This window comes from Aulonocara stuartgranti (assembly GCF_965226115.1).
Source record: "Aulonocara stuartgranti genome assembly, chromosome: 17".
NCBI classification, from domain to species: domain Eukaryota; kingdom Metazoa; phylum Chordata; class Actinopteri; order Cichliformes; family Cichlidae; genus Aulonocara; species Aulonocara stuartgranti.
The window spans coordinates 2,869,036-2,885,114 of record NC_138953.1 but is presented as its reverse complement, the minus strand read 5'-3'; the positions used below and the strand labels follow the sequence as shown (position 1 = coordinate 2,885,114).

At 43.2% G+C, this 16,079-nt stretch overlaps 1 protein-coding gene across 1 annotated transcript; it reads right to left on the bottom strand.

The window, feature by feature from the left end:
* Positions 1-1,621: 1,621 nt before the first annotated feature.
* On the bottom strand, positions 1,622-4,167 carry LOC309692430 (fish-egg lectin-like). Its single transcript, XM_082510908.1, has 5 exons — positions 4,075-4,167; positions 3,701-3,937; positions 3,397-3,614; positions 3,189-3,313; positions 1,622-1,980 (listed from the first exon to the last, which is right to left on the bottom strand). Exons 1-5 carry the CDS (start codon positions 4,127-4,129, stop codon positions 1,839-1,841), a joined length of 777 nt encoding a protein of 258 aa, XP_082367034.1. The 5' UTR covers positions 4,130-4,167; the 3' UTR covers positions 1,622-1,838.
* Positions 4,168-16,079: the final 11,912 nt, after the last annotated feature.

Sequence of the window (16,079 nt, the reverse complement as noted above, 5' to 3'; positions counted from 1 at the left end):
TGTGCAAACTGAACTGGAATGACTGACTGTTCGCTGTATGATTTCAATAAAGTTTGGAAGAAAAAAAAAAACCTCTTCGGCCGCTCCCTTCTGCCGTATTTTGCGGCAAAATTCTCCACACCCACCCACCGCCGCGCTATGAATTGTGGGATATATGGGACCACGAAGCGTGCACCGGACTACGCTTGATATTTGGGGAAATCGACAGCGCATTTGGAGTATGCATTTGAAGTACACTTCGAATTGGGACAGCCATCGTCGCGTGGCGGTGACGTAACCGCGCTTAAAATGCGTACTTCAAGCGTGCAGAGCCTTAATTTGGACACAGTCTGTGCCGTGTCGTCTGTGTTCCCACCCTCCATGTTTTCACGGCCAGTCTTTGCATTCATAGTCATAGTTTTCTGAGCCTTCATAGTTTATCACAGTATCAGTTTCCCAGTTTAGTTATAGTTTAGTTCAGTCACTGTGCTTCTGCCTTGTTTGAACTCTATGTCATCAGCCATAATAAAGGCTCGCTTTCAGTTTAAGTTCACCCCCGTCTCCTCACCTGTGTTCACACCTGGGTCCACCACACACACCACTGCACGGTCTGTGGAGACAGATCTTCTAAATTTGTGACACGCTATTTCCTCTCCAGCTTGCATTAAAGATCTCTCTGAAAATATATACCATTGGCCCATAAATAAAACAAATTCTCAATATTCAAGAGGATAAGGCATTGCTTGAAACTTTTTCAGACAACTTGACAGGTAAAAATGCAGCCAAAAAAATGAACTGATTCATTCGAAAGGAATCTTCAGTCAATGAAGAAGTCATTTGAGTTACAAAATGTTTCTCCCACTCAAAATGCAATGCCCAGATGAACAGAATCAACTCTCTGCATTTCCTTACCTGGATGACTGAGCATGCATCAAGACACCACATTAGATAGTTGTCAGTTTATTTAAAGGAGTGTGGCAAAGCTTGTCGAAACTGATGTCAAATCACATCAGCATCAGGTGTCAAATGGTAGAACTGACACACCAAATCAACAATTTTGACAGCCTGCAGTGTGTGAATGAGGAAATTTGATCTTGAACTAAAGATAACTTTAGTTCAAGATCAGGTTGAACTAAGGTTCTCAGGTTTATACCGTTACCACGGAGGATATACAATAACAGAACTTTTTACATGTTGCAGAACAGATGTAGCCTCATGTCATTGTGATGTAAAACATGAATAGGAAACATGAGGACATCAGCTTGTAAGCTATAAGTACATGAAGAAACTGTAAATGACTTATGGTTCAAACTAGCCTACCATCTATTACTATTAGTTCATCTATAGATTCAGCATCAAAAGTAACAAATTCTTGACTTTGACATAATTATGACATTTACGGGTCAATGTGAAGCACTTCTGTTTGAACTGAGGTGGAAAATGGGTGCAGCTACTCTGCTGTACAGGAGGAGGTGTTGTTGCATTGTGCATCTCCCATAGTGGGATTTATAATAAAAGAACACCAGAGGTCTGGACCCTGTTAAACTGATGAATATATAACACCATCATAATCTCATGTAAGCTTGTCTACTATGTGCAATGATCACAACTTGCAAAAATAAAAAACTGAATCCAAACAGTCTCAGCGAATCAAGAGTTTATGAAAGGATGGCAGGTGAATGATACAGAAGTAAATATCTGACAGCATTCTAGTAGTTATGCATGTTGTTGCTGAATCACTTAAGATGTAATCACAATAAAACAATCAATTATTTTCCCACGTGAATTTTTCATTGTTGACATAATGCTGATCAGTTTTTACATTGTTTTATGTGACAGAAGAGGAAAGACTACAACCACTAGTATAAACATTTCAGGATGGTCCCATAGTCAGTCACGACCCACAGATTGCCACGATCATAGCTCACATGGTTGATGCGAGAGGGCATTGGTATTTTGGTCCAGCTCGTGCCTTGTGGAGTGCTGCTGTCGATGCCTTGTCTGTAGAGAGAAGACATTGATACTTAAATCATTGGATCTGTTTTATTTGTGCAATTGAGGGTTTGGCCTCAGCTCCTCGCCATATTATCTATCCTGAGTTAAGAGTTGTAAGTCTCATGGTTGCTCGGTCTGGTGACCCAAATATAATGTTTTTGATTACTTCATGTTCTGTGATTTGGGGGTTTCTCATGGTCTAGTCTGTTGCATTTCTAGCTCCTTTGGTTATTCCTTAGTATTGTTGGTGATTTCCAGTCTTTAGATTTTGTTAATGTTCTGTGTTACATCTAGTTATCTAGGTTTCTATGTTCGTGTATTTCCTGTTTTACTTTGGTAGTCTCATGTCCTGTGTTAGAGTTTTCTGTTTTGCTTCCTTCCTGTCTCGTGTGTCAGATTAGGTTAAGCTGTGTCTCTCTTCTGTATTTATTGTGTGTTTTCCTTTGTTCTTTGTCGGGTCGTCTGCATTTCCTCTGCTCTTCTTCACTCCACATTTCCAGGTTTCATGTTTTCTAGTTCAATGTTTCAAGTTTCATGTTCACCTTTTCCCAGTTTAGGTTTTGTTAGTTTCCTTTCTGCCATTTGTTTTGTAATATTTGTTGCAGGCCTAAATAAAGGCTTGCTTTCTGTTAACATCCACCTCATTTGTTTGCATTTGGGTCCGCATTCTCTTCTCTCCACGCCGTCTGCCTTAGCAGGCGTGACAGGAAGAGGTAAATATGTTTAACAGATGTGAAAAATGAGATTTCCATGATTTCTTTTAAGTGAACACCTAAATGTATTATAGAGGAGAGACAGATCATTCAAAGAATCCACAACTGAAATCTGAAAATTCTTAGTTACTGAGTTTCTGAGTTACAGAAACTATGATGATTATAAGTAAACATTACTAGTTTTCTTTTGTAGCATTTGACTGGTGATTCTACACATGAACATTGTATGGCTCAGTGATCATTACAATGAAAGTCGCTTCTAGAAAGATTTAAGCACAAATTGCCTTCGTGAGCAATTTGTTATTCATTTGTGGAGAGGTCATTCTAAGGTTGAAGAGCAAAATAGTGGTTGATCCATTGCATGGATAACAACAGAGGAGTCAAAAACACAATAACCTGATTCAAACAGAGACTGAAAGAGTCAAAGCAAAAAGAAAGAAGAAAGAACAGAAATACTGCCAGGGCTAGTTAAAATGCTTTCAGACTAGATTAAGTGTTTACCTTTGGAAGACTTCTCCTCCTCTATTTACAACAAAGACGCTTCCATCAGTCCCAATTTCAACCATTACTGCAAGACCATCCACTTGTATCCAGCCACTGATGCCACAGGTGCTCGGTGTTACTCTCTGTCATGAAAAGCAAATATGGTGAGATGTCTTGATCATACAAATAACAACACAAATGATCATTAAAATAAAAAATAATTTACTGTGAAGTAGATGTTTTGACCTGAGTTCACTCCCCAGCATCCATATTTTGAGCTGCAACTGACATACATTAAAAGCCCAGGCAGGGTTGTCCAGCTCAGGGTGCTCTGTTCCCTGTAGGCTGAGGCAATGGTGCTTTTCAGACAGTGGATGGTGGAGGTGTCAGTAACTCCCACCACCTGACCATCACCTCCAGCATCCACCTGCTGTAAACTCTCACCTGAAGACACACAGAGGTACAGATCATTCATTCAAACAGCTGCTACCGCGCACACTCTACTGTCTTAAGTCTGTGATAAAGCTCACCATTCGCAAAAACAAAGCTGCCAGCTACGTATTTGTAGACCCTGTCGTCGAGGTCAACACCCCAGATTCCTGCAGGTCCCACTGAGACATGCTTCAGGGTGAGTGAGCCCATTTTGTACCACTGTGATCCAAGCAGAAAGTATGCATAATTGTTGCTGTCTGTCATCACAACGTTCCCCTGCCCAGCATCAATCTGTACAGCAGGAAACTGTTGTGGACCCTCCGTGCAAGTGCAGCCTGTGAAGAAAAAAGCACACGTTAACTCAATGCATGATCTGTCACTTTTAAGGGAAACTTTTTATTTTGCTCTATTTATTTTACCTTCATTGGCTTCAAGAAATATTGCATTGTCACATTTTAAAATCAGGACTTACCATGACTGACAAACGGGTAACTAAGGACCAACAAGAAGGCTGCAAAAGATTTCATATTGTCTGTGAGTCTGTGTGTTAAAGGAATGAATCTCTGCATCTTTGCTGAGCTACTGCCCTATGATAGGTGGGTTTGTGTTACTTTTATAGCATGCTGAAACATTAGAACTGTGAGTCTGACCTGGTTTTCCAGGCAGTTTTCCAGAGCTAATAAAGGAGGAAATGTTTTAGCATTTACTAGAAACTAAGAATAAGAACTTATAAGTGATAACTTCCTGGAGATTATTTACTAGAATCTACAATGGATTTAAATCGGCTCATGGTGTAGTGATCTGTGCTAAACAGATTATTTTCTTCTTCTATTGTTGCGATATAATCACGTCGTGCTGACAATGACCGTATGAAATGTTATCATTCAACAGTTCCCATTCAAGTGGGTAAAAAAATATCTAATAGAGATCTCTTCTCTGAGATATAAATGTTTTTGTTCGTTCATTTGTCTTTTCAGCCAAACTAACCACGAGGATTCATGTTGGGAAATACAGTGGCTTGCAAAAGTATCGGCCCCCTTGAACTTTTCCACATTTTGTCACATTACAGCCACAAACATGAATCAATTTTAGATTTTCAGATTAGATGGACAGCGTTTGTGAACAGCAGTTTTCAGATCTTGCCAAAGATTCTGGATTGGATTTAGATCTGGACTTTGACTGGGCCATTCCAACACATGGATGTGTTTTGTTTTAAACCATCCTATTATTGCCCTGGCTTTATGTTTAGAGTCGTTGTCCTGCTGGAAGGTGAACCTCCACCCCAGTCTCAAGTCTTTTGCAGACTCCAAGAGGTTTTCTTCCAAGATTGCCCTGTATTTGGCTCCATCCATCTTCCCATCAACTCTGACCAGCTTCCCTGTCCCTGCTGAAGAGAAGCACCCCCAGAGCATGATGCTGCCACCACCATATTTGACAGTGGGGATGGTGTGTTCAGAGTGATGTGCAGTGTTAGCTTTCCGCCACACATAGCGTTTTGCATTTTGGCCAAAGTTCCATTTTGGTCTCATCTGACCAGAGCACCTTCTTCCACATGTTTGCTGTGTCCCCCACATGGCTTGTGGCAAACTGCAAACGGGACTTCTTATGGTTCTCTGTTAACAATGGCGTTCTTCTTGCCACTCTTCCATAAAGGCCAACTTTGTGCAGTGCACGACTAATAGTTGTCCTATGGACAGATTCCCCCACCTGAGCTGTAGATCTCTGCAGCTCGTCCAGAGTCACCATGGGCCTCTTGGCTGCATTTCTGATCAGCGCTCTCCTTGTTCGGCCTGTGAGTTTAGGTGGACGGCCTTGTCTTGGTAGGTTTACAGTTGTGCCATACTCCTTCCATGTTTGAATGATTGCTTGAACAGTGCTCCGTGGGATGTTCAAGGCTTGGGAAATCTTTTTGTAGCCTAAGCCTGCTTTAAATTTCTCAATAACTTTATCCCTGACCTGTCTGCTGTGTTCTTTGGACTTAATGGTGTTGTTGTTCCCAATATTCTCTTAGACAACCTCTGAGGCCTTCTTCTTCTTCTTCTTCTGTCAAGTTTAATAGCAGCTTGCATCCAAAACTGTTGCATTACTGCCACCTCCTGGCTGTTAATCGTCCGTCATTCCTGAATCCTCAGATCCTCTTGATGAGACCAGTATTTCTCAAAAAACGAAAAACCACCACTTTCCCTTCACCATGACTCAACTCTTTAACCACTCGTTCAAACGTAAGTTCCCTTCCACCACTCATTTTACCCCACATCACCCTCCTGTGACTTGCATACTTCCTGCAACTAAGGAGTACATGCTCAACCGTCACCCATCACACAACCCAGTCGGATGTTTTCCTATCCTAAAAAGAGTACCATTTAAAAGGCGGTTGCCTGTTCGTATTCTACTGACAACAACCTCCTCCTGTCTCTGCAATCCGCCACTCCTCTTAGCTTCTATTGTGTTTTGCACCCCATATAAATGTCTCCCTTTTGTTTCATTATCCCATGCCATTTGCCAGAAGTTCCTACTTTCTGTCCAAACTACACTTTTCCCTTCAGATTTTGACAGTGGTATCTGTGCATCTATATCGACTCTTTTAACAGCTGCTTTGGCCAACCTATCTGCACTTTCATTACCCAAAATACCCACATGAGCCAGAGTCCACATTATTACTACATGTTTATTTCGGTCAGACAGTCTATGATGAGCAAAAAGAATGTCATACCTAATTTGCTGATGGGTAGTTGTGCTGCCGGTACGTTGGGGTTTTTCCCGGTGGACGAGAGGGTTTGTTCCCTGCGCCTTAGGGTCGGGGAACGGGTCCTGACTGTCATCTGCGCTTATGCGCCGAGTGGCAGTTCAGAGTACCCAGCCTTCTTAGAGTCCCTGGGAGGGGTGCTGGAAGGTGCTCCACCTGGAGACTCTGTTGTCCTGCTGGGAGACTTCAATGCTCACGTGGGTAACGACAGCGAGACCTGGAGGGGCGTGATTGGGAGGAACGGCCTTCCTGATCTGAACCCGAGCGGTGCTTTGTTATTGGACTTCTGTGCTAATCACAGTTTGTCCATAACGAACACCCTGTTCGAACATAAGAGTGTCCATAAGTGCACGTGGCACCAGGACGCTCTAGGCCGTAGGTCGATGATCGATTTTGTAATCGTATCACCAGACCTGCGACCATATGTTCTGGACACTCGGGTAAAGAGAGGGGCTGAGCTGTCAACTGATCACCACCTGGTGGTGAGTTGGATCAGGTGGCGGGGGAGGACACTGGACAGACCTGGTACACCTAAACGCGTAGTGAGGGTGTGCTGGGAACGTCTAGCAGAGGCCCCAGTCCGTGAGATCTTCAACGCACACCTCCGGCAGAGCTTCAACAGCATTCCGAGGGAGACTGGGGACATTGAGTCCGAATGGACCATGTTCAGCGTCTCCATTGCCGAAGCTGCTGCATTGAGCTGCGGCCGCAGGGTGGTTGGTGCCTGCCGTGGTGGTAATCCCCGAACCAAATGGTGGACACCAGAGGTGAAGGGAGCCACCAGGCTGAAGAAGGAGTCCTATCTGGCTTGGTTAGCCTGTGGGACTCCGGAGGCAGCTGACAGGTATCGACAGGCCAAGCGGAATGCGGCTCGGGCAGTGGCTGAAGCAAAAACTCGGGTGTGGGAGGAGTTCGGAGAGGCCATGGAAAAAGACTTTCGGACTGCCTCGAAGAGATTCTGGCAAACCGTCAGGCGTCTCAGGAGGGGAAAGCGGTGCTCTACCTGCACTGTGTATAGTGCTGGTGGAGCGCTGTTGACGTCGACTGAGAAAATTGTCAGGCGGTGGAAGGGATACTTCGAGGACCTCCTTAATCCCACTGACACGTCTTCCGAGGAGGAAGCAGAGTCTGGAGATGAGGGGAATGACCCGCCAATTTCCGGGGGCGAGGTCACTGAGGCAGTTAAACAACTCCTTGGTGGCAGAGCCCCTGGTGTTGACGAGGTCCGCCCCGAGTTCCTGAAGGCTCTGGACGTTTGTAGGGCTGTCCTGGTTGACACGCCTTTGCAATGTCGCGTGGAGATCAGGGGCAGTACCTGTGGACTGGCAGACCGGGGTGGTGGTCCCCATCTACAGGGGGATCACACTCCTCAGCCTCCCTGGGAAAGTCTATGCCAGGGTGCTGGAAAGGAGAGTTCGTCCGCTAGTCGAACCTCGGATACAGGAGGAACAATGCGGTTTTCGTCCTGGTCGCGGAACACTGGACCAGCTCTTTATCCTCTCGAGGGTACTTGAGGGCGCATGGGAGTTTGCCCAACCAGTCTACATGTGTTTTGTGGACTTGGAGAAGGCATTCGACCGTGTCCCTCGGGGTGTCCTGTGGGAGGTGCTGCGGGAGTATGGGGTGTCTGGCCCATTGCTACGGGCCATTCGATCCCTATACAACCGTTGCAGGAGCTTGGTTCGCATTGCCGACAATAAGTCGGACTCGTTCCCGGTGGGTGATGGGCTCCGCCAGGGCTGCCCTTTGTCTCCGGTTCTGTTCATGATTTTTATGGACGGGATTTCTAGGCGCAGCCAAGTGGCGGAGGGCTTTCGCTTTGGTGGCCTCAGAATCTCATCTCTGATTTTTGCGGATGATGTGGTTCTGTTGGCTTCATCAGGTGAGGGCCTCCAGCTCGCACTGGAACGGTTCGCAGCCGAGTGTGAAGCAGCGGGAATGAGGATCAGCACCTCCAAATCTGAGGCCATGGTTCTCAGCCGGAAAAGGGTGGAGTGCCCTCTCCGGGTCGGGGATGAGTTCCTGCCCCAAGTGGAGGAGTTCAAGTATCTCGGGGTCTTGTTCGCGAGTGATGGGAGAAGGGAGCCGGAGATTGACAGACGGATTGGGGCTGCAGCTGCTGTAATGCGGACGCTGCACCGGTCCGTCGTGGTGAAGAGGGAGTGTAAAAGCGAAGCTCTCAATTTACCGGTCGATCTACGTCCCTACCCTCACCTATGGCCACGAGCTGTGGGTAGTGACCGAAAGAACGAGATCGCGGATACAAGCGGCGGAAATGAGCTTCCTCCGAAGGGTGGCTGGCCTCTCCCTTAGAGATAGGGTGAGAAGTTCGGCCATCCGGGAGGGGCTCAGAGTAGAGCCGCTGCTGCTCCACATCGAAAGGAGTCAGCTGAGGTGGTTCGGGCATCTGACAAGGATGCCCCCTGGGCGCCTCCTGGGTGAGGTGTTCCAGGCATGTCCCACCGGGAGGAGGCCCCGGGGAAGACCCAGGACACGCTGGAGAGATTATATCTCTCGGCTGGCCTGGGAACGCCTTGGTATTCCCCCGGATAAGCTGGAGGAGGTGGCTGGGGAGAGGGAGGTCTGGGCCTCTTTGCTTAGGCTGCTGCCCCCGCGACCCGGCCTCGGATAAGCGGTTGAAGATGGATGGATGGATGGTAGTTGTGTATCCTTGTTCAATACTTAATAACGCCGACAATGAATCACTGCATATCAGTACTTTTGAGACTCTGCTGTCTTCCACCCATTCTAGCGCCAGCAGTATGGCATACAATTCAACTGCATATACACCCAGACGAGTTGATGTTCTTTTTGCAATCTTGAAATTTAACTCCGGAATTACCACTGCTACACTAGTTGCTTCAGTCTTAGGATCTTTTGACCCATCTGTATAAACCTGTAAAAATTCACTGTATTTGCTCTCCAATCTGTTATAAAATCTTTGACAAATATCTGTGGTCAATTTCCGCTTTTTAGTGTCCATTAATTATCGGTCTACGTCAACATATCTCAATGTCCATATGGGTAACCTCTGAGGCCGTCACAGAGCAGCTGTATTTGTACTGACATTAGATTACACACGAGTGTACTCTATTTAGTCATTAGCACTCATCAGGCAACATCTATGGGCAACTGACTGCACTCAGACCAAAGGGGGCTGAATAATTATGCACACCCCACTTTGCAGTTATTTATTTGTAAAAAATGTTTGGAATCATGTATGATTTTCGTTCCACTTCTCACGTGTACACCACTTTGTGTTGGTCTTTCACGTGGAATTCCAATAAAACTGATTCATGTTTGTGGCTGTAATGTGACAAAATGTGGAAAAGTTCAAGGGGGCCAAATACTTTTGCAAGCCGCTGTATATCACCTCCCAGGAGAGCTACCTCTGGACTCTGATATTTTTATTTTCAAGGAGAAAAATGGATTTCAAAAATGCATCCAATGGCTATGTGGTAATAATGTTAGCATGTTGACTGTGTGTCAAGTTCCTTATAGTACAGGGTGGGCCATTTATATGGATACACTGTAATAACATGGGAATGGTTGGTGATATTAAAGTCCTGTTTGTGGCACATTAGAATATGTGAGGGGGCAAACTCCTCAAGATGAGTGGTGACCAGTGTTGGGTAAGTTACTTTAAAATAGTAACTTAGTTACATTACTAGTTACTTCTCTCAAAAGTAACTCAGTTACTTCAAGTTACTCGTTACTTTCAAAGTAACTAGTTACTAGGGAAAGTAACTTTGGTTTTACTCAGAATTCTCTTGTTAACGTGTTGCTTCCATAACTTTGCCAGTCTTCTAGCTTGATTACTTGCCACAAGTGCACTGTGCCACCTACCAATAGAAAGGAAAAGATAATGTGCACATTTCCACGAGAGAAATCCCACGCCTGGACCGTCATTGACTGCTGCCATGATTCTAGCCTACGTCACAGCGTCATGTGCGCCTTTTACATCAACACAAAAACTGCAGTCGTGGTGCTTTGATTGTACTCAAAACTCGGAAATTCTGCCTTCTGAATAGGAAGATGTAGGCAACACCAGACTGCAGATGAGCTGCATACAGGGCTGGACTGGGACAGAAAATTGGCCCGGGCATTTTGACTAGAGACCGGCCCACCATTATAGGAAAAATCATAAAGCCTTTGAATGAAAATAAACACTGTTCAGTTTAAAATCTCCAGGTCCAAAACTATACTTAAGAAGTTAGAAGCAGCCCGCTCAGCTTTAAATCAATTACTGACTAAAAGAGCAAAGGCAGCAATTTTCTTTGCTAAGCATAAATTATATGAATCTGGGAATAAACCTGGCCGTCTCTTAGCAAAAATAGCAAAAGGCAGGACAGATACAAACGTTATACAATCACTGTTTGATAATAAACATGTTAAGCATTATAAAACAACGGATATTAATCGAATTATGAAGCAGTTTTATACACACTTATACTCATCAGAGTGTAGTAATACAGATGGGAAGATGCGGGAATTTCTAGAGAAGGTGCCTGTTGTATCGTTATCAGAAAGTCACAGAAAAGAGTTAAATAACCCTGTGACAGAGGAGGAAGTGCGCCTTGCTATTAACTCCCTTAAAGGAGGAAAAGCACCAGGGCCTGATGGTTTCTGCCCAGAGCTTTATAAAAAACTAAGTCACCTTCTTGTAGGACCATTGACTGATATGTTTTTAGATTCTTTTAAGAATAAACAATTGCCCCCAACACTCAGACAGGCTAATATTTTGTTAATTCTAAAGAAAAATAAATCTCCAGATAGGTGTGAATCATACAGACCGATCAGTCTCATCGATGTCGATGCTAAATTACTCTCCAAGCTATTAGTAAGGAGGCTTGAGGGCATTCTCCCACTGCTCATAAACCCTGATCAAACAGGCTTTATCCAAAATCGTTTCTCATCTACAAATATTAGACGACTATTAAATATTATACAATACTCGAATCAGACAAATCATAAAGCCTATGTTATATCTTTAGATGCCGAAAAGGCATTCGACAGAATCGAGTGGACATATCTATTTAATGTATTAGAGAGATTTGGCTTAGGCGAGGGTTTTATTGCATGGATTAAAACTATCTACAAACTTCCAGAAGCTTGTGTCATAACTAATGGTGTACAATCTTCAGCGTTTCCATTGCAAAGAGGTACGAGGCAAGGCTGTCCCCTGTCCCCTCTCCTCTTTGCATTAGCACTTGAACCTCTAGCTGAGGCTATTCGCCAGCACCAAGATGTGCATGGTATAACAGTGGGTGGAACAAATCATAAGATAGCATTGTACGCTGACGATATTTTGCTGTTCTTATCAAAACCAGAACAATCAATACCAGCTATTATGTCCACCATACATGAGTTCAGCTCATTCTCTGGTTACAGAATTAATTTTGGGAAATCAGAAGTTATGCCGCTGGGTGATCAGATTAACTCTTTGCCAGATATCTCTAATCCATTTCAATGGTCCCCCAGCGGCTTTTCATACCTTGGGCTAAACATTCCACCAGTTCTTAAAGATTTATGGAAACTGAACTTATCACCCGTTATAATAAAAATTAAAAAAGATTTAGATAGATGGCAAAAACTGCCGCTTTCTCTTATGGGGCATGTGAATTTAATCAAAATGAGTATTCTCCCGCGTTTATTATATCCCCTACAAATGCTACCTTTACTGATCACTCAGAAAGTTTCTTGTGATATAGAAAAAGCCTTTTCAAAATTTATCTGGCGTGGCAAGAAACCTAGATTAAGGATTGGAACTCTACAATTGCCTATAGATAGGGGAGGCTTAGGCTTACCAAATTAAATTTTTTATAATTGGGCATGTCATAGCCGTATCTTATGGGAGTGGCTACATGCTTATCTAAATTCTCACTCTCACCTAGACTCTTGGTCCACTTTACCTTATTCCCTTTGGAGCTTAGCTGTCTGTGACAAAAAAACAATATTAAAAATGGGGATTAAGAATAACCCAATCATTTATAATACAATAAGGGTCTGGGGGGAAATGCGTAAAAGGTTGGGTAGAGAAGATTGCACTTCATTCTTGACTCCTTTACTGAGAAACAAAGATTTTGTTCCAGGAATGTCTTGTAGCATGTTCGATAAGTGGCACAAAAAGGGATTAAGGGTAATTGGCGATTTGTATCAAAACAACACACTGATGAACTTTGAGCAATTGCAGTCAAATTTTAATATTCCTAGAGACCACTTTTTTGGCTTTCTCCAGGTTCGTAATTTCGTTCATTCTAGAATTTCACAGTCTTCAGAAATAGTTATATATGATGATATTGAGACATTTCTCATTAAGCGAAAAGACAGAACTCATTTTATCGCAGCTTTTTACTCTCTCCTATATAGTCTTAGTAGCAACACACTGAGCGCTATTTATAAATGGGAGAGAGATCTTAATAATCAATATACCGAAGAGGAGTGGAAAGGAGCCATTAACATGAGTAGTTCCACTTTTACTTGTAACCGCTTGCGAGAAACCCAATACAAAATTATACATCGCCTTTATATAGTTCCTAATGTCTTGCATAAGATTGCACCTCATATTTCCCATCTTTGTAGTAAATGTCAAAAAGAAACTGGCACTTTTTTTCATTACTTTTGGGAATGTAAATTAATCAAAAGATTTTGCAGCTTCATATCTCAAGAACTAAGTAATATTTTTAACAACCTGATTCAAAGGGACCCCGGGTACTTTCTTCTTGGCCTGCCCTCAAAACAATTAACATTGAATCACTTGCAGCGCAAATTATGTCACAAACTATTGCTGGTAGCTAGGAAATGTATTCTCATTAATTGGGTCAAGGATAAACCTCCCTCTGTGACGTTGTGGTACAGAGAATTATTTAAAGTTATTCCTTACGAAAGAACTGTTGCTATTTTAGGAGGAAATGAGGGTCTCTTTCTCAATGTTTGGTCCCCTTTGCTTTCTTATTTGCCAAATGATTTATCCCAACTGTTGAAGGGGGGTGGTTGCGATTAAGATGCTCTCAGTCAAATAGGAAGCAAGTGTAAAGGACAATTCATTCTTGGAGTTTATCTTTTTCTCTTTCTATATCTGTGGGTAATTGAGTGAAAATATGTTTTTTTTTTGTGTGTCTGTGTGGATGTGGGGGGTTTTTTTGGGGTGGTTTTTTTTTTTCTTTCTTCTGTTTGGTTGTGTTGTTTTATGCTATTCTTGATAAATGAATAAAAATTGTATAAACAAAAAAAAAGAAAATAAACACTGTTGTGACAGTGATGTACACTGTTCTGATGGTATATATGCATCAATCTATCAATCATTTGTTGTAAGATTCAGATAATTATTTTTTAAAAGCTAGACATTTTAAATGAGAATAAGAAAGAAAAGTATTTCTTTGTGCCCCCCTCTCCCTGTTAATGCCCTACATGGCCCCCTGGCAACACTTTGCTAGATCCGCACCTGCACAGTAACAAGCTGTCAGCTACTTAGAAAAGGATCCTGGGGTTATTTGTCTCTCAGAAACAGTTCATAACTTCCCTTCAACTCATTCATGTCACCTAAAAGGTAAACCTGTTTCTCCATCACCTGTTCAGCTCTGATGATTCAGTAAGGACATCTCCTGGTTTCATCTTCATGTTTCCCTCTCACCAGATAACCAAACCGATATCATGACTGAAAGAAATCTCCGTCCGTGGATCGGGTTTCCTTCGAGACATGGGCAGCGATAAGCAGAGTTCATCCTTTAACATAAACAAAATTAAAATATTCTCATGCATGATCAATGGTTAATCACGGTACCAGCTGGAGTACCGGGAGCAGTTTGGAAAAACAAGAAGACGCGGAGACTGTTCTAGGTGTCATTCCTAACTGACTCAAAGGTTTATTCTCTGTGCAACAGTATATATAGAGGAAAAAGGTTCGTGTGTCAACAGATTCTCAGTTCAAACCGGTACAGACCAAATAAGGGAACGTCTTCCTGCCTTGTGAGCAAAGAAGTATCCTTTGTGTAGTTTATCAGTTCAGCTACAATTTATGATCATCCCAGCAAAATACACTCCTAGACATAGAATACAGAGTTCTTTCATTAGTGAATTCTGAAACGAACCACCTGGCCTTTAACACGCTCCTTTCTAAGAGATAAGGAAGGGAGGATGGGAGTAAGGAAGTGGTCTCTGTGGTATTTTCGACCTTGAGGTACCAGCCTGTGATTCTTACACATTAATTCTTGGGTCACAGAGAAAGAGAAAAACAACTAGTAAATGGGCCTTATTGAGTAACAGTTTTCCTGTATAATATCACTATAAAACAATATCCTGTAAATGCTACCATGGTATCAAAATATCACAACAATGACCAGCAGCTTTTTTGCAGCTGTGGCTCCAGCAAACATCAGCTGATACTAGAAAGTAATATTAAATAAATTCTAACAACAGCTGATCAAGCTTAAACGTGCTGCTGTTGTTTAGCGCGACATCCGCTGGTTTCCTCTTTCGGCGCAAAGTGAGCGATAAACAAACAAGAGAGCCGATCACTGATCAGTTTTCATGATTGAAGTAGAAACGGGAGAGGGAGGGGGGAGGATGAGAGAAGAAGAGGCAGCTGTGCAGCAAAGACACAGAATAACTCCAGCTTTGTGCCTTTTTCATTGTAGCTGAATTACGGGACAAACTGTTCCTTTTCACCTCAATAAGAAACGCGTAATATTTTCTCTGAATACCAGACGGGACGGTTGGCAACTCTAATAACTTATGAACAAAATAAAGTGCAACATCATTAACTTCATAGCACCACCCAGCTGTATAGAAACTCCGTCATGCTAGCTAGCACACAGTACGGAAAAATTCAGCACAACGAAAATAAACTCCACCTAAACTTGGTTTATATCTGACCCAGAGAGACTGCAGGTCATAACTTCTTACCTGAACTTCAGTTCACACTTGGACCGGCGGCCGCCTCGGGTCTCTTTTCCTTCTGCGTCCCCTTTTCCTTTATCCACCTGCTGGCCTCCACCACTTGCTAATGTTACTGAATCTGTGGAAGCTCCGCGATAGCCACCACACGAAGTAACGAGTAACGACCCTATCTAAATCCCAGTAACGACTAACGCGTTCCTGATTTTGGCATAATAACTAGTTACCGTGCTCGTTACCACAATAATAACGTAGTTACTGTAACGCGTTACTTAATAACGCGTTAGTCCCAACACTGGTGGTGACCATGGTGGCCATTTAGAAGTCGGCCATCTTGGATACAACTTTTGTTTTTTCAATAGGAAGAGGGCCATGTGACACATCAAACTTATTGGTAATGTCACAAGAAAAACAATGGTGTGCTTGCTTTCAACGTAACTTTATTCTTTCATGAGTTATTTACAAGTTTCGTGAAACTGGTTCAGTGTTGGATTTGCCAAAATGTGGATGCAAGAAAACTGTCACCAATGAAGAAACATCAGTGGCTGTCCTAGCTTCGTTCAGCAAGAGCCCACAGCGTAGCACTCGCTGCATGTCACTGGAGAGTGGCATTAGTCGAACATCCCTTCGGCGGATATTAGCTACTCACAAATGGCACCCTTACAAACTCCAGCTACTGCAGCATCTCAACGAGGATGACCCAGATCGGCCACAGAATTTGCAGAATGGGCAAAACAAAAATTGGAACAGGACCCTCAGTTCACGCAGAAGATTTTGTTCAGTGATGAGGCAAACTTTTATGTGAATGGTGAAGTTAACAAACAAAACCACCGCTA

Excerpts from the sequence above, each read along its gene's own strand:
- LOC309692430 (XM_082510908.1), bottom strand. The coding sequence starts at position 4,129 with ATGAAATCTTTTGCAGCCTTCTTGTTGGTCCTTAGTTACCCGTTTGTC. Across the intron at positions 3,938-4,074 it reads TTACCCGTTTGTCAGTCATG|GCTGCACTTGCACGGAGGGT; the intron begins GTAAGTCCTGAT and ends TTTTCTTCACAG. Across the intron at positions 3,615-3,700 it reads CAGCTTTGTTTTTGCGAATG|GTGAGAGTTTACAGCAGGTG; the intron begins GTGAGCTTTATC and ends GTGTGTCTTCAG.